We start from the raw sequence: 26,326 nt of genomic DNA on the forward strand, positions 1-26,326 counted from the left end.
GTTAGATGATACTGTAGGTGGTCTATCTTTTGTTTGAAGATGTGTGCCAAACACAATACAACCCGATTTGTTTACCTGTATTTAATAAGTGAAACATATGTATTTGATACTTTATGCAGAAGTTTAGGGTTTTCTAGATTCCTCTGTTAGATTTTTTTTTGAGAAATGAAAATGAAATTTAGTGTGTTGTCATCCATCCATCCATCCATCCATCCATCCATCCATCCATCCATCCATCCATCCATCCATCCATCCATCCTCAGGGTCCTGGAAGCCTCTAGTCAGTCCTACCCTTGGCAGATTATCAGTCCTTCTTTGCTTTCAATGAAATTCAAAACAACTAGAAGTGTAATTGCAAGAAATCCTAACACAAATGTCTATTTACAGTGAAGTACCGTTGGATACATCCGGTTTTTATATGTTTCTGTAATGAATCCTTGACCTTGGCGCTTCAGATGTTCGAAAGCTGGTGGAGAGAAACAGGCAGGCTGGAAAGTTTGGGTCAACACTTGTGTCTTCAAGGTGAGAAAGAAAATTGTTCAAACTTCTGCTTTGGGCTTTTTGTTGCCTTCTCACTTCTATACGACTTAATTCAATAATCACACATTTTCTTTAGTATTTCATAACTCATAATATTTTTGGCACCACTTTATTCAAGATAATGACTCTTTAGTGAATATTTTTCGTTTTATTTAAGTAAAATAAATGCTTTCTCCTAAATTACAGTGGTAAAGTGGAAAATTGTGTTGGAGAGGTAGAATGGTAAGATGACTGGTGCATAATGTTATATATATATGTGCTCCTACTCCTGTAGCAACTTTATTAAGCTTCAGATAAATGCCATATGGTGACCTGCACACTGCTGTTTGCTCTTTTGTTGTTTAAAATCTTTCTTGTAATTACAATAAACATTTTAGGTTCCTGCACCTCGTCTCCCTTGCATTCCTGAACAGTATTTGCATTAATCGCTGGCTGACATTTGCAAACAGTGTTGTTTTTATTAAGTTCATTTTATCATTAAAATATCCGCAGTGATTTTAACGTATGCTCTTCTAGTGGATAAAGCTCATATAAATTATACAAATCTAGTTTAAAATATAATTACAACAGACACTTGTTCTGAAACAAGTCATTGTAAAAACATTCTTAAACAACATGCTGCAAAGTTAATTATTCAAGTGCAATGTCTATTTATGTGCATGGGACCATCAAAGAAATGTAACCCCCTTTGATTAGGGTCACTCGCCCAAAAAACGCACACACACACACCTCATATGTAAGGACAGGCTGAAATGAAGTTAATTGTTGTCCCTGTCTCAAAAAAACGAAGCATTTTCCAATGACTGCCTGTTTTGCTCCCCTACCTCTTCTCTTTCCGTCTCTCCGTCTCGCTGTTTCTCTCTCCTGCACATATTTACATGAGTGGTAGATGGAGTGAAAAAGTAAACGTATAATTAGGCTACATTACTTTGATTGTTTTCTTTTCAGATTATGCCTGCTGTCATCTCTGCGCTGCAAGAGAGGGCGAAGGGCATGATGCGATTGTACAAGGGGATGGATAGGGAGGGGCATGTCACAGGATGCTGTTTGCACATTCATGCATATGTGTGTGTGTGTGTGTGTGTGTGTCTGCGTGTGTGTTGGGAACCCCCCGCTGTGAATCGAGATTGTATTTTTAGCAGGGCCTAATGTTTTGTTTACTGAGTGTTAAAAATGCCTAATTAATAATCCCCCAATTTGTCTGACAGTGTGTAAGAGAGAAAGGGAAAGTGGTGAAGAAAAAGCGATCAAGAGAAAAGAGTATGTGGCATCAGCAGAGCCGTAACGCAATTTAGAGCCAAACTGCAGCGAGAAAAAAAGAAATAAAAAACCCCCAAAACATTAGCTACTAGTATATCTTACTGGAGGAAGAATGATGTGTCTCACTAATCAAATGTTCCCTTTTAAAACAACTTTACGAAAAGGTTTGTTTAAAATATCATTACGGACATGGAGGTATTGAACTATTCAAGCCTATAAATGAAATATATACTGTATTTACAAATTCTTGTTGAAATTCTTGTAAAAAATTGTAATTATTTTGCCTGTGTGTGCGCGTATGTTCCTTTGTCATGATGGCAAAACATCTCATGAACCGCTAGCTGGACTTTATTGAAACTTTCACAAAGCAATCATTGGGTGTACATCTACAAGTGATTAACTTTTAGAGTCAGTCCAATTCAAGACGGGCGCCACAGCCAACTGACCGTAGGAAGCACAAAACATGGCTATAACTCACAACCAATTGTAAAAAATCTGGTGCTGTAGTAGATAAAAGTCATCCTCAGCAAATACTTTGAGAGCTGCCACATTTTGTAAAATCTCACACAACATCGGTTCACAACTGGTGAACACAGTCAATGACTGAGAAACTTGGCACAAAGCGCCGCGGATGGCGAGCTGACGGTTAACAATAGGAACAACGACAACTCGGCTCTCAACACTGAAAACTAAATAAAAGCATCACAGTTGTGTTTTTTTTTGCTCTTGCTCAATTGGAGAACTGCACAGAATTGGAGAACTGTCACTTGCCTAAAGACAAAGTTTAGAGGAACTGCGTAAGCAGGCAGTTGTAAATGTTGAGCTCTTGTTCAGCTTGCTTTTCCAACCTGTGGCTAAATGGCAGCTTTTGTAGCACCTGTGGGACATCTTTCAGCTAAGAAATTGTTTGGATACAAACAGGCAAATATTCACAGTTTTAGACTAATTTTAATATTGTTTTTACATTTAGTTAGTGTACCATCAACAATGTAAATTTATGTTCAGGTCAACACCAAATTAGTTGACTGTTCTTTTTTAAGACCTTTTAGTAAACCCCCCACATTTTTAGGGGACTGCTTTTAAATCATGCCGAGGTTTAGAAAAGTTATTTTGGTCACAATGTTTTACCATGCCCCACCTGGCAATGTTGCAGCCATCATACTGTATGCATGTCAGGAATAATTAAGCTGCATAGTACACGTTTTACACAATGCTGCTGGACCTAATAAAGACAGAAAGTGCAAACCATTATGAAAATAAACATTCTTACCAAAACTGAATATTAGAATCATTTGAAGATTTGTTTATAACTTGTTAAAAAAAACGGTGAACTAAAATAATTAAATTATGGGTTTATTACATATATGTTTTGTATATAAACAAAGCCAGTAGACTTGTATTGTACATCAACAGTCTTTGGCAATGATCTCAATATGTGAATGAGTGAGAGTAGAGAAGTCTTTGTGTTGAAATGAAACCTGTGCAAAGATGGTCATTCTGTGTGTGTGTGTTCACAAGGTATAAATGTCAAGTGTCATGTCAGGAGCTCCCTCGCTTTACCTCACAGACGACATGTCTTCCTTTCCGATGCTTTCTCGGAGTCTCTACTGAGGCAGAAAAACAGTGGGGGTCACTGAGAGTGAGGTGTCAGACAGCAAGAAGCTCAAAGTGCTGAAGAGAAAAAGAGCAGTGGAGGAGGAGGAAGAGAAGACGAAGACAAAGAGCGTTTGTTCCATGCTGGGTTTTATCAGTTGTCTTCTGTCAGCACGCGTGCATACTAAACTTTTTGTCTCTGTTGTATGTGTGTGTTACAGGGTGGTCAGGTGGGACTGTGAGGTGGATATTTCAGCGCTGGAAGGTCACTTTGATATCATCGTGTGTGCAGACTGGTAGGTTCAGATACACACACCGGGCAGACTCACGTATTTATCTCAGTGTGCGTGCGTTTATGACATTCATTCTCACTTTTGCATGACAGTTCTTGCACGGCCCCCCACCAGTGCCCGGACCTTCCTCCGCCTTTGGACACACACTCTCACACACACATTCAGACATACTGTATGCTCTGATGCCCGCCTGCCTCCATTTTACACCAAATTGCCTCGTTTTCATGCTTAGCCTCCCAGCAAATGGATGACTTAGGCAAATTGCAAATAATTGCACCTTGACAAGAAAGGAGACTCGGTAAGATAAAGGAAGAGTTGAGGATGTAGGGGTGGAGGGAGAAGACGCTGAGCTGGAAATGGAGATATAAAGCAACGTAAACGATGATTAGCCTATTGGTTATGGAAATTCAGATCCTGTTTGTTGTTTCTTTGCTAATGAAAATCTAGTTAGTGATGCATATAAAGGAACATGAGCTCAAAATTACAATCTTTAAGTTTCTACTCCGTTTCAAAATAGTTTGCTCTATTTAGTAAATCACTTTGTCTTTAAATTGATACATATGAATACATATCATTTATATGTTATTTTTAGTTCAAGTTGTAAGTTGCATTTATAAATTAACACTGAGCTGTTCCTTAATCCATGCACTTTTTGTTCGAACAGTTATTTTTTAACATGTTTTGTACAAAAGAATCAAGAAACGTAATACTAAGAGGACAAAGAGTCACAGTTATGTTTAAACTGTCCTCCTAGAATTTCAATATACCAAAAAATGACCAATTTCTTTTTTCAGTTTTAAGTTAAAAAATGTTACACTTGAACGTCCATATACAATCTTTTTCATCTTTGCTTTGTAAACAAATGGGAAAAAGCCAAAAGGAAAAATTCAGCCAAGAAGACAATGTTACACAATCTTAGCAAGCCCTAAAAGTTCTTGTTCTGATGTGAACGATGCTAAAACCGGAGATTTTAAAGGTTTTCACCCTGAAGAGTTTCCCTGAAGATTTGTTTCCAATGACCAGCTTCTGGGGTTACAGGTTGACAACAGAAAAAGAAAATGGACAGAAAATTGCGTTCATAAAAATACACATTTTTACAATATCTGTGCTACTTTAACAAAACATGCAGTCGAATAAAAGAGATTTGGAAAAGTTTTCCATATGAGATTTTATAGGATTTATGAAAGGATGAATATTTAATTGCATTTGAAAAAAATATAAACCCTGCAGTAGTGATAATGTATATACAGGTAAACCTTTTTTCCAGCTCACCAGCTCAGTGGCCTAGCGGTAGAGTGTCCACCCTGAAACTGGGAGGTCGTGGGTTCAATACCAAAGTCTGTAAAAATGGGACCCATTGCCACCCTGCTTGACACTCAGCATTAAGGGTTGGAATTGGGGGGTTAGATCACCAAATGATTCCCGAGCATGGCACCGTTGCTGCTCACCGCTCCCTCAGGGGATGGGTCAAATGCGGAGAACAAATTTCACAAGCAGTGGATCTTTCTTTCTTTTTTTCTTGATTGATGCATATTTTGCCTTTTTGGTCGACATAGTAACTCAAACATAATCTGCTGTGCACATTTTATCATAGAGAATCTATAAAATATTTGGTAAAACCTGTGCATTGAGTATGGTTTTGCTCGTACTTTCTGTCTACATTTCCTGTAATAATCCCTGTAATAATTTCCTGTAATAATCCCTGTCTAAATCTTTTTGACAGAAGCGTCTAAAGAGTAAAGCGGGTGACGGTGTTTTCATTTGAGGCATTTCTTCAGGCTTTTGGTGAGGTCCACCTCACAGTCTCTGATGTGGGCAGTAGAGTTGAAACTTTAGGAAGGCAACGCACTTTCTAGTTTCACAAACAGAGAAGAAAATCAGCTTGCATAAGAATGTGCATCTATCTGAACAAGTGTGCACAAAGTGTGCTAAGTGCTGCATTAGCAAATGGCGTTATCATTATTTTAATGTCACGGTCATTACAGGTAATAGTCAGGTACAACACCCATAGAGGGAAGGAGAGCAAGCAGCTAATAGAGGATATTTTACAGCCGACTGGTGCATATGTGTGTGACAGACAGAAACAGTAAATTGTACATGAAGTTTGGATATTGCAGATTTTTTTTTTCCATTTATCTCAGCAGAGATCCATGTGTAGTCAGGGGCCTGTGTGTGAGTGTGTGACAGCAGTTTTTTCCTGTGACACTGCTGCCTTTCCTGCGTGTAAATGTGGGTGAGTGATTGTGTGATGATTGCTGTGCTGGTGGTTGAAGAGTGATGGCTGACGAATTAAGGGGGAAGTCATTGTCATGATCACCATCGAAAAGGTCAACAACAATGAATTCCACTCCAATTAATTACGGCTCCTACCAGTTACAGTGGATGCGCCACCGAGGAGAGACGAGAGGATGAGCGAAAAGAAAAAAAGGGAGGAGTGTGGTGTAATGTTGTCTTCTAGTCAGTTTTGTGTTGTCTTCTTAAGATGTTTTTGCTCATTTTTGATAAGAAGGTGTGATAAAAGTGGACTTTGCCATTTATGGGATTAACAGGGTTCTTGTGTAGTCTTGAAAAGTATGGAAGCTAAGTATGGAGTTTATTTTTGGTATTTTCCAGATCAGGCTTAATATGGACCAAAGAAAAAAAATAACATGCATAGAATAAAAGACTTTGTCATTTTATAAAAAGAAAAAAAATCCTGAAAAGCCTAATATATGTGAAATTGACTGATTTACAGCCATGTTTGTGTTTTGTGAGATTGATTAGTGGTGGTGGCCATCTTGAATATAGTTGACTACAAAAGTTAATTAGTTGTATCACCAAATGATTACTTTCTGAGAGTTTCGATAGAATTCTTCCAGTGGTTAATGAGACGTCATGTAACAGACACAGGCTGCCCGCCTTTCATGGTGGCGGGTAATAATAATTTTACAAAATCCTGCAGGTAATAAAACTACCCCATTATACAAGCTTGGGGAATTATTGTTTTACAGGTGCTAAGATATAAAACATTTCTTAAAAATTGTCAGAAAATCAGAAACATTTAGTCTGAAAAGTCTGGACTTCATAATGAAAAACCATGTAAGAAAAGATAACTCAGCATCAGGGAACAAGAAACATCTTGAACATAATAAAAATAAGTTTAAATCTTAGATGCAACACAACCCAGGAGGCGAAAACAATAATAATTCCTAACTAAACTATTAAACTTCCTGTTGGGAAAAAAAAGACTCTGTTGCTGATGTCATTAGTTTCACCAGTCTGACCTTTTCAACCTTGAAAATATGTCGACGTTTGTGCAAGAGGACAAATATAGAAGCAATACTCACTCACACGCCTGCTCTGTCCTTTGACCTCTGCTCAGTTTTGACTGGAGTTCACTGAGTGGTGGGGGGCGTCACTGCAAACAATAGTCCTCTGATTGTCTGGGTGCATCTGAAGTGACCTTAAAGAGGAAGAACAGCCATTCTGGAAGAGGATTACCCTTACATTCACTGTGGGATAGACTGATGTTGACTCTGTGGCAAAGCCTATATACAATTCAAATATAATATTAATAAAATGTAATGAAATACTGCAGGCATCATAGGCAAAACAAAACAAACTAGAAACTTACAATAATAAGATGTAACTTTTTGCCGTATGATAACTTTATGTAATTAATGGGACGAAAAGAGACAAAATGTGAAGCAAATATAAATAGTTCTTAAAAGACTGTTTATATTTACTGGAAATTATGACTTTCAGGAGTTGTCAGACATTAACACGACCACTTTTATATGTACCTAGAACAACTAATATTTAATGCTAATTTGTTTACTGTATTTTGCTAAAAGTACAAGCTTTAATAACATCACAACTGAAACGGTGTATAATTATCAAGAAAAAAACGAATCTAAAAAATATAGATCAGCTTTAATTGAATTTTTTTTTTTCAAAAGAATTTTATATCTTACTTGCTGCCTCTATGTAGACTGATTTTAAAAATACTTGTGTTATTTGTGTAAATCTGCTGTATTAATTCTAAATAATTATAACAGTAACAATAGTATAAAAGTTTACATGCTATATACAATAATTTAGGTTAATTGCGTGTTTGTTGTACTTAACAAATTTTATCTTGGTAATAATGATCTTTTTTGTCACAGTACATATTTGTCATAATAGCAGCTTTTACATTTTTCTGATAAACCATTGCCCCCTGTATGACACTCTGTCCTTACCTTGACCTCTGTGTGTGTTTGTGTGTGTGTGTTTCAGCTGTTACCTCCACCCAACGAGCTCACTTCCTTGTTTTCTTTGCCACTCACTTTTCCTGTGAATTGATATCTGTGGCAAAACAAACCAAAAGAGAAACCTCTCACCTTTCAAGTCAAATAAACTTCACGCCTCTGTCTGCATTTGGAAGAATAATAAACTTTACACGTGCGCTCACACATCCTGGCTGGGGAAAGAGTTCAGCCTTTTTTTTTGTGTGTGTGTATTCTTTTATACAAACGATGACACAAAAATTAGGCTGTCAAGCTGCATCTATTGCAGGAAAATACATTTTTAACTGATGAGTGCACTTTAAAACACGTGTCCTGTCAGGGTGATTTGGTTATGTGCACCTTTGATTCCTTTCTGGGATCAGAGAAGACTGATGGTAATGGTGGGCTCCAGATTACCACGCCGCTGGCCAGTTGGACGGATGTGCAGGATTATTAAAAATCTGCATCATATTGTTGCATTTTAGACAAATTACTCTGCTTTCATCTGTGATAATAGGTACACACACACATACACAGTGTTTATTTTCATAATGGATCCGTCATTGTGGTTAGATAGATGTGCTTTAATTTGTTGAGAATGATTGGAGTCAGTTTAGGCTCTGTGTGTGTGTGTTTGTGTGTATTCTTGCATTATGTGACGTTACGTTGCAGTGGAGTTAAATCCCTTGACACATGATGGGTGTTTGCCTCCATTTTTGGGTCAAAGAATGTTGTTTATTTTAGGACTTGGCTACATGGAAACTACTATTACATAACACAAACTTGAATTTTCTTATATTGATTTGACATCTTAGTTTCATTCTTTGCAATATTTTGTTCTTTGTCTTTTTTTCCCTCATCAGTTATGGTTTTGTGGTACTTTATTTTTAAAAAAGACACAAAAAAGAAACAAAACATGACATTTATAAACAGGCACAGGTGACTGACATCTCTTAATCTTTGAAACATTTTGAAAGATCTGAGAATTTCATTACAAAAAAAAATATTAAAGAGGAAAAAAAAATGTTTCAGATTTTAAAATATTGCAGCAGTATATTATTTGTAACCATTTTAGTGGAGGCAAAAGCTAGTAATCAGGTTGCTAAGCACTTTTCACAGCAAGTGAGAGTAAAGAGTTTTATTTTTCATGTTCTGATTATAATTTAGTTTTATCTGTTATGTTTTTTGGCAGTCCTGACCACCGTTACTGCATGGAGTCAAGTTAATATCTCACTAACTGCTAGGTATTAAAAAATCACATTGATCGAAAATCGCAGCAAAGAATAATGTACGATCATCACACATTAGCTGTAGAATGACTTCGGTTTGATGCAGATCGTTTTTTTTTTCTCTTTTTATCCCTATTAATGCAGACAGACTCACTGAGAAACAAGATACCATTTTCAAGACAGGCCTGTTTCAGACGTGAAATACAAAACAACAACTGATTTATCAAACAGTACAATTCACGCAAACATTGAGATAATAACACCAGCAAAAGCCAAATAAAATAAAGAACTTTTTGTATGATGTGTCTTCTGTTGTCCTTAAGTTGAGTTTAAAAGATCTTCGTATGACGAAGCGGAAACGTTTCAGGTCTTGTTGTAGCTTGTTTCAACTTAAAAGGGAGCAGAGAAGAAAAATGCCTTTTTTTCCCATGCTCTGTACATACTGATGAACTGCTCAAAAGTAATTGAGGATTGTCACCGGAGGCTATACCTACTTTGACATTTTTCTCCTTTGTAAAGCTGTACATGGAGCACAGAGGCTTCAAATCGCACACCATCGCTGTCTGGCAAAAACCTGCTATCTCCATTTTTTCATCAGTTTCATGTTTTTGACATAAATCAACTGAGCTGGTTATCCTTCACATCTGGCTGTGGTTTTATGGATGGGTAACCAGTGAAAAAAGTTAAAAAGAGCTTTTGAACATGTGACTGCATAGTTTATTTAATTGAAAAAAGACTTTTTTTTCATTTCTAGAAAAGTTGCAGTTTTGGAGCTAGGATTTTGCCTAATGACAACAATAGTCAAAAAGTAGATATTATACAACAAGTCTTGAGCTGTAATATGATACACTGTATGTTAGATTTATATATCTATATAAAATTAGTTTTGTGTATTAGGTCCTGTTGTGTGGTTTTCAATCTTTAATTTTACTCCAGGTATTACCATGTTTGTTAGTTCTTAAATGTGTGAATTTCTGTACATGCATGTATATGTTTGTTCAGTGCAGGTGATAAGATCTGTGCATGTTGGATGTTTTTGTTGTCCCTTATTCCTCTCGGTACCTGGACTGGAGGCTGATGCGAGCGCCCGTGGAAACTCAGACTCAAAGAAAAAGCGAAAACACCTTGCTCATGCAAATTGTTTTTCTCCTCCTCCTGTTGGTGGATTTATTTGTAAACAAAAGAAAATAAATAGCCTGCTGCTTTATCTGGCCCTGCCATCGTAAGAATGCATTCTAACCTGAGCCTCCTCTCCCCCTCAGTTTGTTTCTGGACCAGTACAGAGCCAGCCTGGTTGATGCCATGAGGAGATTACTGCGACCCAACGTAAGTTTGTGTGTGTGTGTCTACTGTATACATCTCTGCTTATCCCCTTCCTCTAATTCACCTCCCCCTCCTCTCATTCATAATTAGGCTTTCCCTCCAAAACCCTACACACATTAACAGTCTGACGGGATTAATATCATGTAATGCTTTAATGCTTATTATATGCAACCTGAATGCATCACTCTGATCTTGGTCTCTCTCTTCTTTGCCTTTCCCTTAATCATAAATCCAAGGCAACTTCTCCCTTTTGGCCTTGCGATAAGACCCCATGCTGTGACAGTCAAAGCAAATACGGGGGGGGGGGAAGCAAAAGGCTGGAAGAGATAGGCTTGAGATTTCCATTCATCTGAGGCAAGAGGGGTGCGTTTAAGTACAGGGGCCAAACTGTTAGAGGGTAGATCAGCTTATGGAAATGGAACTGAAGGGAAGGAGACGAGGAAGGGAGCGAGGAGGCTGAAAGGAAGGAATGAAGGAGAGACATAACAAAATAAGGATATAGTTGAAGACGGATCTGCTGTGTTTAAAAATTGAATACTGAACAAGATGTATATAAAAGCGGGCATTGCTGTGAACTTTTTTCACTAAAAGTGACTGAAATTCAAAGCGGTTTTGATGAAAGCTGCTAAACGCATGGTTTTTAGGCAATCTAGCATAACTCTCGCTCTGCTTTTGGAGACAGAAAAGTACTATTTAAACTGTGCTTCCAGACTGGAAACATATAAGCAAAACCATTTGCACAACTACATTTAATTTATCATTTGAGGATTTGTTTTTGTATTGACATGACGGTTATGTTGTTAGACTTTGGTTAGAGCTTCTGCTTTCAGATTATTTGCCAAAACTTGTAGATTTGTTGAAATGTATGAATCAATTCCAAAATAAAACTGCTGACCTTTGACCTGTTCGATTTCCTGTAAATTATACATCACCGGCTCAGTGTCTTTGCTGTTATTGATAAAACATTCTTATTTAAGAATAATTAATACTATTTAATTATGATTCTGCAAGTAATATTTGCATTTTTCCCTACTTCCGTTCATATTTCTCTTGTGATTATATCCACAAACAAACAAACACCTGATGGATTTGGATGCGGCTTTAAAAATTGACTATCATGGCAACAATCAATACGTGGACACCTTGAAGCTTTATTATTTTTAAGTAGTTTTGTGTGTCACAAACAGCAGTATGCGCAGTAACACCTGCAGCCTGAATAAGTTTAGTTAAACGCAGAAGCTGCTGCGGTTTAATGCTGAAAGCTGATAAATGACTGGCGTGACATCTGGCTGTTGTCGTACAGCTGCATGTTAAGTCTCTTCGTGTCTCTCTCTTTAATCCAGTGGAGATAATTTGGGGGCTAATATGATTTGAGTGTCGGCCATCAGACTGTTGCTGCCACAACAAGCTTTGGCAAATATTTAATAATTTGCTAAGCTGATTAAACAATTAACAAAGCAATTACTTCTCCCTTCTAATGGCACTAATTTGTTGTTTCTGACAAAAGGTGGTCCATCCGCTGGGCTGGATCCCCTCATTCAGCTGATTAGTGCTAGAAGGAATTTTGTCTGTTTGTTTGCTTTTTCTCCTTTTAGGCAGACAGAGGAAAAAAAATCCAACTGGATATACAGATGAATTATCATCTGTCAAACGAGTGATCCTGCTGCTTTCACTGCCTTTGTGTTCTTTTAGCTGGTGTTTGTGCCATTGTGTGTGTTTACTAAATCTTTGGGCTTGTGTGAGCTTCTCTCTCTTTGCTTCATTTAATTAAAACAAAAAAAAAACAACATGATCAACATGAAATAAAACTGAAAGCTGAAGGATTTCAAAGACACTTTGAACCTGTTAGTAAGCCTCTTAGTATTTGCTGGATGCCTGTGATATGTCTGGGATGCATGTTCACACACACACACACACACACAAACTGTCTCATATCATTGTATTTCTTTTTTCTTGCAAACACACGTCACCTACTTAAGAAGACAAATTCACACGGATATATATGTGTGTTTTTTGTTTCTTTTTATAGGAGTTGCTTCAACTTTGTTTTAAGTTTATTCTGCAATGTTTACAGCAACTTTGTGTGTGTGATAACTAAAACAGCAAACGCTACACAAAATCAGGTACCATTTTATAAAATAATCATGCTTTCCCACTCCAATGTTCTGTTTGTTTTCTGACTCAGGGCATGGCATTGGTGTTTGCTCCACTGCGAGGTGAAACTCTGAGACTGTTTTGTGAGTTAGCCCAGCAGGCCGGACTGTGCGTTTCCCAACACCAGCAGTACGATGCTCAGGTCTGGGATGTTCACTTAAAGGTAAAGAACTCATCTCAAAAGCACTAGAGCTGTATTTTTGACACCTGCACAGAAGCAGGTGTGCAGGTCTAAAATCCACACAGATGACAAATGATAATTATTGAAAAATTTGTCCAGATCTGCCCGTCTTCATTTCAAAAGCGTATTCCAGCAGAAAGGTGCCGAGGTGAGAACATGAGCCGATGTAGGTGGGAGTGGACAGCGAATTAATGTGCACAGCCACAAATAGAGTTTTGCATTCTGTGCACATGAAAAAAAGCCAAGATTTAAAAAAACTGACGACTCAGAACACGGCTACATTTCTTAATTTTCACTTGGTTCCAATCACTCAAAGTTCAGTTAGACTGCAACGGAAGATTCATTTTCACTTACTTTCCCACAGTTTTCAGGGATTTTTCTTCACCAACTAGTCTCCCAATAGTCACAGCTCTGTGAGATACCACCTTAAAAGCTCCTTGAATAAGAAATAAAACATCTTCAAAACTAAAAAAATAAAATAAAATAAAAGTTCAGTTGCCATTGATGATCTTGTTCTGGATAGCTGAGAATCTGCACCAACATTTATACATTTCTACTTTTCTTAGCCTTTCAAAGTTACTACAGCAGCAACAAAAAAAAAAATAAGAAGTTAAAGTTTCTATTTTTATTGGAAATTACAGATGCTACCCATTATCCTTATTGATCTTTGTAGACAAAATACTTTGCCTTGAAAAAGTGGATGCAGCACGTCCATCATACACATTGAATCAGCCAAACGGATCAAGCCAGCATTATTAAATGTATTTAATTTGTAAATAAAGGGTTTTAATTTCCTAAAATCCATGATGAGATATTAAGTAGACTTCTCTACCTAAAGAAGGACAGCGGTCCAGATTGTGTGAGCTGCGCTGCTGCATTATTGTTTGATGTTTAGAGACACATTGAAGCAAAATCAAGCTGTCTTAACTGGTCACTGTTAGAATGGGTGAATGAAGAACAGAAAAGGAGAGTGAAAAAAAAAAAAATCAAACAGCGACAGAAAGCACATGAGTAGGCTGTGTTAAAAGAAGTGGTGTCCAGCTGTTAACTCCATTACACACACTGCTACAGAAGAACAGGACAGCAAGGAGTGGACTAAATTGTTGCACGCGTTCACCTACACTGGTGAGAGAATTGAACAGACTGGCCATTAAAGTGCCTGTTAAAGTGGCTCAAACCTCAGTGAGGAAAATCTCACTCCTTTTCTCGTTCTCCCTCTCGACTATTTTTCCCCGATCAACTTTAGGAGATCTCAAAATGCTTCACACATTTTGTGGTGCACAAGGTTCACTGTCAATAGTCTGCACTGAACCTTCTGTTTGTTGTTTTCCTTGCAGTACAGTATCCATATACTAGAAATAATCCACATATATAATAGCTTATAGGATTGGGTCAATAAAAAGGTAAATAATCAGTGAGTGGGTAAATGTCTCTGTTCGAATTACTGTCCCTGTCATGGTTGTTTTGTCCTAATGTCCTCTGAGCTTCAGGATCAGTCAGAAGGCCAATGCTAAATGTCTTCAACTATGGTGTGAGACAAACAACTTCAAAATTCAATTTACATGTAAAGGTTTTCATGTTTACCTATGCAGTGCAACACAAATAATTCTGCAGTTAAAATGTTAAAGTCCCTCACCATGACTTGACTTATTATTCAAGTGACAGCATTATTATTAAATGAACTCTCAACGTTAGCACAACAAAAATACATTAAAACGATTCCAGATTACCAGCATTTAAATCAGTGAGTTTTGTTTTCATTACATTAAGTCTATGGAATCACATCCAAGCCAACCAGGAAAAAAAAGGTGATTGGGTTGTTTTAGAGGTGCCTGATCATCCAAAACTGTGGTTTTTAAAGTAAGCATGTGCACTGAAGCTTGATGACTTCCTTTTTACAGTTTTAACCAACTCTCTAAAGAAAAACAAACAGAGGCACAAGATTGCATCAACCAGGTCTTTATTACAGTGTGGTGTACAAGATTTGTATTACTGGGCTCTGGTTTTGTTCAATCATTTCCATGATGAAGAACCGAATAATGTTTGTCAGCAAGCATTTTTCAGCTGCAGCCAGCTCTTCTGTGTCCCTCTGGACATTATTCACTTGCACTCATTTGCAACAATTCTTTGGAACAGTCTAATGGTGAATTTAAAAAAACAACAACGTTTTAGCAAAATGTCAACAGGATACAAAGTGAAATAGATTCACATTTAACTTGGAATGGAACGTGATTGATCAGACAGTCATGTGTTCAACTGCTTGAAAGCTGAGGCTAATATTATTTATTACCTTTTGTAAGAATAGAGCAGAGTTTGTTTTTTACTGTTATAATTAGCCCAGTTTTTACATATTCGGCTAAAAATTTTAATGATTGTCAGTGTGGCAATTATTATTTTTAATTGTCTAAACCTCTAAACAAAATAATCAAAAGGAAGAACATATAAAACACACATTCAGTAAGGTGAAGCTACAAAGTTGTTTTTTTTTTAATAGAACCAGCTGCATAGCAGTGTAATGTTTCTTTGATAGAAAATAAAACATTTAAACTTTTAAAGTGTTAGAAGACTCATGAGTAACAAATGAGTTTGGCTTGTAAAAGATCAACTATTTAAATATTAGAAGTAAGAACTTGTGTTTTAGCTTCAACCCACTACAGAAAACCAGGGTTTGTGTAACAATGTATGGGGCACCTGGCGTTGTAAGTTCATATTTCATTTAGCTAAATGCAAGCGTTTTATGTCTACTTCTACTTACCAGTTTCCCCCTGGGATTCCTGAAGATTTCTGATTCTGTTTCTGTGCAGAGAAAAGGAGTTTCTTGCCAACAGCGTGCATAAAGTGACGAATAACATTTTAGTCTGAAGTAATGTGGAATGCAGAAACAACCCACCAAATGCAGCGAGACTGTTGGACAATTTGGCTCACTTTTGTAACTCACACCTCCATCTGTGTGACAAACACACACACAGAGTCAGGTGTTGGGTAGATATCAGGATATGTTGAAGTGCCCCCCTCACATCTAAAGATGATTAAGTCTCCTCTGCTTATCTTCTGATAGACAATGTGTGTGTGTGTGTGTGTGTGTCTGAGATGCCTGACTGACCATTCCAAACCCCAAACACACTCATACTGTGAACACAACTGAGGAGCAAGCTATATCACCCTTCCACACCGAGCAGACATCAGTCAGACAGCATGTTGGCTGAACATTATACACAAACACACAGCGCATGATGATATCAGAGGGAAACATACACCATCTCTGTGCGCAGATACATATGCACATCCAAATGAGCAGCTGCTGCTCATTTGCACAACAGATTAGCTTCTCTCTGTTTTATTTACTTTCAGCGGGAGAAATCAAACCCGAAGAAAAATGCATATCGGAGCCTTCCGTAAACCACATATTACATTTTCTTTCCCCCTGAGGATTCAGCAGCAGCATATATACAATGTTTGAGCTTATTTAAGACAAATTGTGATTTTAATAGTATTTTCCCAGCATTAAAATGTCGAAAGCTTTTAGGTAGATTGTCAGGATCTAAAATCAGCCAAAGCATTCTGTAATCAACATCTGCTCATTATTAGAAAAACATGCAATTGCAATAATACTGTTGAATATATGTTGCAAAATACTTTTTTTTCTTTATTCCTATCCTTTCTGTTCTCTAGTGTTAGTGCTGTCTAGTGCTGCTATCATTTAAATTGGGTGTCAATTTAGCTGATAGTTTTATTATATATATATATTAGTGCAATTCTACTCAAGTGTTTTCATTACTATTTCATTTAACAGTAAAACAATGTTACGGTTTTGTTCCAAATTAGGTATTTTTTTGAGATTAAGATCACTTCTTACAAGGAGACCACTGAGCTCTTTTTGAAGCTGTTATGGTCGTCAGAAGCGTTTATGATGTGAAGTCATGATACAATCAAAACCCACAAATTGATAAAACAAAGTTATACCCTACGACTCTGATGTGAAGTTGGCAGCAACCTTCAATAAAAGCCAAATAAAAACTCACCAAGTTAATGTAATTAAAATATGCAACACTTATGTATCACCGTGTTTCGAGTTCACTTCTTTTTGTCTTCTTACTGTGACTCATAAGCTCCTTCATCTGGCTCAGATGCTGTTAACTCTTATTCTCTGGCTTTCCTCAGATGTGATTTCTGTTTGGAATACCTTGCCTGCCTTCGTGTTTTTTGCACATGTTTGTGTGAGGAGCAGTTTTTTTTTAACCTATTCTTTTCAAACCTTCTCTGAGGCCCCACCTTGCAACTCTGCAGTTTTCTGACCGTACACACTTTCACCCTGTGACACACACTCTCAGAGGGGACTTTATACAGCAGGCAGCCCGACCGATGTGCAGTGGGAGTGTAAACTGTGTGTGTGTGTGTGTGTGTGTGTGTGTTAGGTTGTGGGTGTAAGGCATGTGCTGGGACGGGCAGACAGGGCCGGCACGTTATCCTCTTATCCCCACTGTTGTGGAATAGAGAGGCAACCAGCTGGAGGGACTGCAAGCAGCCTGATAATGCCAGCACTATTTTCTAACCCGCCATCTTAATCTTGTTACTCAAATGGTTGTGAGGAGAGAGTCATGAATTTTAATTTTTTCTCAAACTGACACACACACACACATGCACACACACACACACGTATACATCCCAGTCTCTCCCACATGCATAAATAGTATCCCCACTGAGTCGATGCACTCACTTTTTTTCCCAGCTTCTTTTTTTCCCCTGTCTCCCCATTTGTCTTCCCCTCAGCTGCCTGACTACCCTCTTCCTCATTGCCCATTTCTCTGACATGTCGTCCTTCTCCCTCTGCTCCTCTCTATCTTCCCATTTCCTACATCACGACCCACTTCTCTGTTTAGTCAAGCCTGTCCTTCTATCCCTTCCTCTAACCATCTCTTCATCCACCCAACCCCTGATTCTCCGTTTCCTAATCCAGCTGAGAGAGACTCAGTTCACCCGTCCCTCCCTCCCTCCCTCCCTTGTCTCAGAGCCCCCCCTTGTCCTTCTTTTTTTCCCACCTTGTTCACTTTTTTCTTTTTTTTTCCTTGTTTTTTTTTTGTCTACACAAGCAGGGCCAAAAAAAAAAAAAGAAGAGGCAAGGAAATAGAGAGGCAGAATGAGAGGAGACAGAGGCTGGGGTGAAAGTGGCAATAAAATAAATGGCCTGCACCTTAGAAAGAGGGGGAGAAAAAGAGAAAAGATTGGGGGTGGGGGGTGAGGTGGCGGGCCGGGTTGAGAGCCGATTTAGCCAGCCACCCATGAAGCTGATTAGGTAGCCTGCGATCAGGAGGAACAGCTTTGCTTGTTAAACTTTTCACCTCTATGAGCTCTCAGCCCTCACTGTGTAAGCCCCTCCTCCCTCCTTCTCCCTCTTTATCCCTCCATCCTTCTATCTATCGCTTCCTTCTTCCTTTCCTTCTGCCTCCTAGACTTTCAATGTGAATGCTGGCCATGGTCCACAGACTTAGCAAAGGAGGCAGGCAGCTGCCCCTCCACAACCAGACTCCCCCCAGGTCATCTGGTTTTCCTGTCTTTGCCACCCTCTCCCTCCTTCCCTCCGTCTCTCTTTCTCTCCGGAGGTCAGGGGTTCAATCACTGGCCGGTGTCTGAAGGGATGGCAACACAAAGATAACGTTCATAAAGAGCAAAAAAAGGAGGGATGAAAAGAACGAGGGCAGAGGGAGGCTCGAGCAGTTTGTTCAATTCAACCAAAACGAGAGAAAAGTAGACCAAGAAAAAAAAAAAGAAAGAAAATGAGAGAAGTTATAGTGTTTGGACTTCACACTTTTACAGCACAAGGTGTGGCAAGAACGTGTGATAAGATGTGGGGAAGGTGAGTCAAGGGAAAATGTGAAGCTGAGGTAGCCATTTAAATCCTGAATGCCTTCGGTTCTCTGCGTGTTGGGAAAATCTGGCTTTGGAAGAAATGATCAAGACCATGCTGTGTACTGTACTGTGTTTACTCCTTAATGTTCAGTTGTGTACAATTACTTTACTGTTTATGAAATAAAAACTGGACAAAAATTAAACCTGCATTTGGAGGTTGTATAAATCAGTGGTTCCCAAAACATCTTCAGCTTCTGATCAACAAAATAACAGTGACTATGACTTCTGATCCAACTATTGCTGGTTGAAGCATATTGACTTTGTTAAAAAGTAATATAAACAGGGATATGATGACACAACATACGGCTTCAACAATAGTTATACAACATATTCATGTATAGCTTTTGTTTTATCTGATTTAACACTTTCAGCAAAAAATATTCTATGAGCTAACATTTTAAACCTCATTTTACCCAAGATCTTTTCAAGACCCCACAGAGGTGTCCCGACCCTAATTTTGGCCTTCAGTGGTATAAGATGAGAGTCCAGCAAACCCAAGTTCAGCTTAACTTTAAAACCATTCTTATTAAATTTACTTTTGCCTTGGGTTCAGATCTCATATAATCTTTTAAAATGTTTGCTATTACCTTTTTTTTAGGTCAAATTAAGGATTATTATTTTTGTATAGACAGAAACACTAATTAGCAATGGGAGAAGAATCCCATTGCTAATTATTCCCACACATTCCTCAAGACAGTTGCACTGTACGATAGTGTTTTAAAGTCTAGTATTCAATAGAAAACATCAAAGGAGTAACAATAATAACTGATAATAGAGGCATAAATATAAACCTAATCATTCCTGGTTTTATTTTTGAACACATTTAAGTGAAGAATCCTTAGTTGTTGTTGTTAATCTCATGTAAAATGAGGTCACAGTCACTACATTAAGAAGTTACTAAGCATTTAAAACTTCATTTAGTTACTTCCTGAGAATTTCATTCAAATCTATCCACTCAACCAGGAGTTATTTAGCTAACAGCACACAAACGAACATATGCATGCAAACACAGGCTGTTACATGATTGCTGCCCTTTCATGACAGCAGTTAATACAAATTGTGAAAATGTGAATATTTCATAAAATTCTTTGGATAAATATGGCCACAGTTTAATCCCTTTACATCCTTTCCCCCCTTCAACCAGTTTGGTGTTTTAATGAAATAAAACATGTGAATTGATGCTTTGCTATGTTTAGTTATTGCTTATTCTGTTTTTACCAGATGCTGAGAGAAGGAAAACAAGCATACGATGAGAACATCCACTATCCTCTCCTCATCACCCTGACCAAAGGACCTCAACCTGTCAACCATGCTCAGTAAACCACAACAAGAGAGCTCCGCTCTATACTTTTGTGTTTGGAAGCTGAATGGGGCAAATTTTGACCCAGTATGTTTCAGCCATATGCCAAACAACTGCTGTCAGTCCGGAGGATGGTCAGACTTTTAACTAAAACTCTTGTCTAGATAGATAAATGACATTACCAAACTGTCATCTGGTCAGACAAGCCAGAAGACCAATCAATATTTTGCTGAAAATTCAATCATATAATGAGCCTTATTCATTACTCACTTATGTATTCATGATTGCAGCCAACAAGCCAAATAGTCATTCAGTCAGGTGTTTGATTAGTTTTTGTTCAATTGGTTGTCCATATAGTAAATCACATGGACATTTTCCACATGCGTCAGGTATTCAGTGAGTTTTTTTCCCCTATAACCAGCCACTGTTAACCCACACCACTGTGTTTCTGTCCTCAGCATGGAGGCCAGCTTTAATTCACTGACTGTCACAGTGTGAAGCAACTCACAGTTTCCCCTCTTTCCACCTCTAATTTCTTTTAATACAGCTCATTCATCCCAGCCAGAGGTCAGTACAAGAACTTCATTTGTGCATTTCTTACAACGGTGCATTAACACATTAAGGCACATTCAGATTAAAAGAGCAATCGTTGCTTCTAGGAGCTGCAGATTGCATATTACACAATGTTATTGCCACGGGACAAGTAGACCCAACTAAATGACACCTTGATTAATTTTACACAACTCTGTTGGTGTTATAATGTGTTTGAACGGAACAACACACTGGGTTTAATTCTTTAATTCTGTGACCTTTAATTCCACTCTTCACTTGTGGTTTAAGTTTTTGAAATTGAGTTGATGACTTTTTATTAAGTAATGTGTATAACTCGCCTCAGATCCACTGTGTCAGATGTCGTGATTTGAAAGTGAACCATCTGAGCATGTGGAAGTAGTTCCTGCAGAGACAATACACATACAGACTCTTACAGTACCACTGTATTTGCATTTATCGACCCAATACTGTGGAACTGATTTAAACAAAAAAGATGTCATTGTCAATTTTGACAGGAAGTTTTATTTTAAACCAGGTTGTTTTAGTTACCCTTTCTGTATAAACAACAACTTTCTGTATTTTACACCTGGGTGTGTAGGCAGGCATAGTAATAAAATATAGGTTTTTTTGCTAATAATCACTATTCAGAGTACACAGAGTATATATGTTACACGATTAAAGAGCAGCCATGAATTCTCTGTTACACAGTGACCATTCATGAGCTGCAGCCTTTCGTCGCAGCATGCATGCGCCACACATGAACGTCTCCAAGAAACACAGGAAACCCAGTTGCTGAACAACACACGCCACTAACGGGAACATGACTCCGTCACATCCAGCCTACACCCAGAGTTTTGTGCCTGTATTCCCTGAACCCTACAGTAACTTTATAAACATTTCCCACTTTAATTTTTCAAATTATTCCTGTCACTTTTTCTATTAGCTACCTGTTCTCAGGTCTTTTCTCATATACTTTTCTGTTTTCGATGGTATTAGAAAAACAGCAAGTGTACTTGCAGTAATCCTTCTCCATATTACACTGTGATCCATTGGTGTACACTGCTTCCTATAAGCTATGCAGTACCTCCCAGTGGTTGCTGTTTACATTTTTATGAGATAATCAGCCTTCAGAAATAAAAAAGGAACGACTCTGAAAGCCAATTATGCGTGTTGTCTCACTGGTTTAAGGATTAAAATTATGTTGCAAAAGTTCAAAAGCCTGTTTAATTACATTTTTAAGCATATTTGTAATGTGATTTGCTGTATTGGATATATGTAGACTAACATAAATACCCTCCCCACTGTGACTGTGTACAAAAACTCCACTTTTTAGCTTCAACACTAATCTAACTCCACACTTTGAGTGTGAGATCACTGTTTGCTCTGATATTCATGTTATTTTGGTGCTTGTTGCAAAATCACTGCCAGGTATGAATCTGCTGTGATGTCATATTTTCAAACGACAATGCCCTCACTTATGTCTTTATTTTTATTTTTTAATTCTCACTGTGAAAACTGACAGTCAAAAATCTGTTGACATTTACTGAAAAAATTACGTGTGCTCTTTATGTAGAGTTTGTGCCTAAAATGATTAGTATTAAGGTGAGAAATTCAAAAGTTGGTATGCAACTCTGAGTAGCAAACTGTCACAGCTGATAATTACTTTGGAAAATGCCTAATTCCTCTCAGATTTGTGCCATCGTGTTGTAGAACGTTTCAACTAAATTTAAATTTTGATAATTACCCGAAATCTTCTGTGAGTCATTTAAGACTGATTTTGGTCATATTTTAAATTGCTTGTTGTTTTTTCCACACTTTAATAAAAGTCTAAAAACATTACACAAATTGAATTAAATAAAATTTGTTCAAGGAAAGGCCTTTACATTTTTTGTTTTAATATCAAACTGTTGACTCAAGTTTCCTATTCATGATGTTTTTTTGATATATATACCATTAAGGTTGATAATCTGGGGAGTGATGATGGCATGACAAACACAAGTGTTGGCGTTTATTTAACCTTTTCAAATTATTCAATATCAGTATGGACATGGCCTCACATAGTTTCTTGAATGAAATTACATTTCTTTTGCTTCACTGTAATGAAACTGACTTGGGTGTTACTCATGTCTGTGGATCATTTTTATTTCTTTTTGTGTGAAAGAATAAAATACTTTTTTTCCCTCTAATTCTGAGCTTCTTTTTAAATTGTCAAAAAAAAAAGTGTCGTAAAATCAAATGTGCATTGCTCACTGAAGAAAAAAAAACATTTTATTACTTTAGAAGGTTATAGCAAAAACGAAAGACTCAATTTATCCTCAGCTGCTGTGCAGATGTAAAATATTTCTTGTGATAATGACTACATTTCTCTGTAATGCATTTTTGAAGTTTCTTGCTCGAAAAAAAAATGCATTTACGTATTTGAAAAATTTGGTGTTAAATGCTCATAGAAGTAATAAAGACTCAGATCATCTGCTGCTTGTGCTCCCAACACAATGGCCTCCTGCAGGCTAAACTGGTTCCAGACAAGGTAACACACACAGATACACACACATCAGGCCCAGTGAACGGTCCACCCCTCCAGAGGAAGAAAAGGGAGTGGGATAAAGGAGGGAGGGGAGGCAGGACACGGCAGCTAATCCTGCAAGCTCACTCTTCTGTTTATCTGTCAGAAAACGGGAGGGAGAGTTTGTAGAAGGAGGGGGAACCAGCGAGGCCTCCTGATCTGTCTTTTGATATTTTAAAGAGGTCTGTTCTCTCCTCCCCAACATTGTGCTGAAGAGGCAGAGAGAAGAGATAGAAAAAGCTACAGATAGAGGCGAAGAGAGGAAGACAAAGGCTGAAAAAGACAAGAGGGCAGAGGAGGAGGAAAACAAAACCGGTACCAAGACTCACTGGATGAATGGAGGGAAAGGCAACGTGAGACAGCTGGAAATGAGGGGAAACCAGATCGAAACAGCAGGAAAAAGCTTATAAAAGTAGCTGACTGAGATTGACTGTCCAAGAGAATGATCGAAGAGAGAAAAAGAGAGACAAAGTGCTCCCAGCTCGACACAAGGGCCCCATTAACTTGACCACTTGCCCTTTGCACACAAAGGCAGGGCCAGCCCACCGGCCCTCCCACCCAATTATCCACGATTAGGCTCAGTGCACTGTGTCAAGATGGAGAGCGAAGGAAAGGAGGAGAGGGGAGAAAGGCGAGCAGAGGAAGGAGAAAGAAAGGGACAGAGGGAGTAAGGGAAGGAGAGCAAAGACTGGAATCAAGACAGTGAGTGATGGCTGATGAGGCGAATGGATGTTCTCTAAAATCTGAACATCCTTTATATAAATGAGTCCCATCTGAGGTGTATTAAAATCAAAGTGTCCTCTGAAAACTTGCATTTTGTGCTTTTGTCTCCTCTTGAATTATATTTTTTCCTACATTTACGATGATTCAATGTTTCCTCATTTATAGACAGTTGATTATTCTTATGTGATATTTTTAAAACTTCAATTAACTGCGGCTTGAGATTTCGCTTTTGCCTGTTTACACATCCATGAAGGCCAACTCACAGTTTGCCTGCATGTCTGCACGATGTACAAATCGTCATCTGGCCAGTTCTCCATGTCGACTACTTTGTTGACAACTAAGAGCTGGCTAAAACTTTGTCCCCACAGCTCGTGTGAGACTCTGTGTGTCCAGGACAAAAAACATGGACACTGGCTTATTTTAGAAAAGTGAAATGTCCTTTTATTCAGTCGATGGTTTGGATGTGTTGTTTATGTTGTGGTTTCTGAGTATATGAATTATTACTCATCATGTTGTTTCTACCTCCCAAGCTGCTATACATTTTGGGTGAAAACCCCGTTTCTGAAAGGTAGAGTCAGTTTGCGCCCAAGCCTCGTAGGCTTACTTCGTGTGTCCTGAGAAAACAAACGGATCCATGTTTATTATATAGAAGTGAAGTCTCTTTCATGTAGTGTATGTTTGGAACATATTGTATATATCGTGGTGACATAATTTGCTGAATTATTGCTCATCAATGCTTTGTGTCACTGCTTTTTCTACCACCCAAGCTGCTGTAAATTTATTTGATTTTGTTGCTAAAAGTCGCAGTAAGGCTTTCAGAGATGTCCTAGGAGTCCTATGTTTCTGTGCTTGATATGAGGGTCATTTAATCACTGATATATTAAAGAAAACTCTCCTTGCTGATGTTTACCTTGTACCAATGTGCTCTGTTAAATGTTCACAGAATACAACAAAAAACAACAAAACAGACTGATGCGTACCTCCAAAACTGTCTGCTGACAATATCTAACAATTACAGTCACAGAAAGCACAGATTTGCATGTAGTTAACTGACTTTGTGGAGAAATGTTAAATATTATGTAGCCTTAGGAAGCTAAAGCACAGCACAGACCAAAAGAAACCAAAACTCATTAATAAATTTTGAACTCTCAGGGATTCCCTGTTTTAGGAAATTGATAGATTTGTTTGTTTTTTTTATGTGAGAGAAGCTTTTAACCGAAGAATTTGATTTACCTGGAGACCAATTTTCCAGAGATGTATGTATATGAAGCCAGTTTGAAAGGCACAAAGTGCAAAAGTTCCCCTAAGCAAGTGACTCCAAAACATCTTTGGCTCCAATTAACTCTCACTCCAATTGTCAAAATATTTCATGAAATGCCATGTCAATAAGTTTCCAGAAGTCATTAAGGTATCCTGATTTAGATTTATTGATTGATTAGTGTACCAGCAGCTTTTTTTCAAAAATGCTTTTTTAATAACATGCATTTTTCTCTTAGACTTCAAGAATCACTTCACAGTTCCACTCTTACCACTGGTGTAATATTGTACAGCAAATAGAGTTAAGGTACTCAATAACCACCACATTAAATACATATATAAGCTCAATGGAGCTTTAAAAAGACTCAATTATTCAATTGCAAAACTTCTATTCTTCTTTAAAGAAGCAGATGCAACATGGTGCCTGTCTTGTTGCATAAAACACATATCACCCTTTCTCCCCCAACACAACAGTTAAATTCACCTTATGATTTTGTGCTTCTGCACACATTAGCCACGCACACATAGGTCGATACAGGAGAAAAGCAGGAACAGAAACAGCTTTGGCACCCAGACACAGTCAAATGCACAACTCCTCTCTGTGGGCTCAGCTGCAGTCTGTGTCATGTTGTGCTTGCTGATACTCCGCAGCCAGTTTGTTGGTTTTCCTACAACTTGCTGCCTCTGAAGGAGGTTTCACTTTTACTTTATCAAGCATTCTGACTTACAATGTTTTTTTTTTTTTTTTCAAAAAACATTCCTAATCTAATTTTTCATTCACCTGCAAGGCTAAAAATATATTTTTTTTAATGTCTGCAAAAGTGTCCAAAATGGATTTAATTCTAGTCTGTCTACACAATAATCTTTTGAGTTTCATTCTATGATTCTTCCTTTAAATAGATCAAATGTTAACATATTTAATTTTTAGAATAATAAAACAATGGAGTCTTGCCCAGCCCAGTTTTTTTTTCAAATCATTTTGTTCCTATAATGCAAATTGTATAATTTAGGACACTCTAGCCTGAAAATGTTAAGTCTATCTATGAAGCTATAATTGTCACCCTTCACTCTCTGCCAAATCTCAGAAATGATCCATGACGGACAATGTGGCTCAGTTAGACTCAAGTGGTCCACTAGACAACACAAACTAAAACCAGCTGAATGTATTTTGGAAAAAAGATTTTGGGTGTCCCCCCCCCCCCCA

The 26,326-nt window shown here is 37.9% G+C and overlaps 1 protein-coding gene across 1 annotated transcript in view; it reads left to right on the forward strand.

Moving 5' to 3' along the window:
- Nucleotides 1-22,765, forward strand: part of camkmt (calmodulin-lysine N-methyltransferase) — a 95,508-nt gene extending 72,743 nt beyond the window's left edge. Inside the window, exons 8-12 of the mRNA XM_037973630.1 lie at nt 456-522; nt 3,615-3,689; nt 10,425-10,488; nt 12,671-12,802; nt 19,949-22,765. Of these exons, the coding sequence (XP_037829558.1) occupies nt 456-522; nt 3,615-3,689; nt 10,425-10,488; nt 12,671-12,802; nt 19,949-20,047 (437 nt within the window). The 3' untranslated portion in view covers nt 20,048-22,765. The remainder of the gene's footprint in view (nt 1-455; nt 523-3,614; nt 3,690-10,424; nt 10,489-12,670; nt 12,803-19,948) is intronic.
- Nucleotides 22,766-26,326: the final 3,561 nt, after the last annotated feature.

The sequence above is a fragment of the Kryptolebias marmoratus genome, linkage group LG22 (genome assembly GCF_001649575.2).
Source record: "Kryptolebias marmoratus isolate JLee-2015 linkage group LG22, ASM164957v2, whole genome shotgun sequence".
Taxonomy (NCBI): Eukaryota; Metazoa; Chordata; class Actinopteri; order Cyprinodontiformes; family Rivulidae; genus Kryptolebias; species Kryptolebias marmoratus.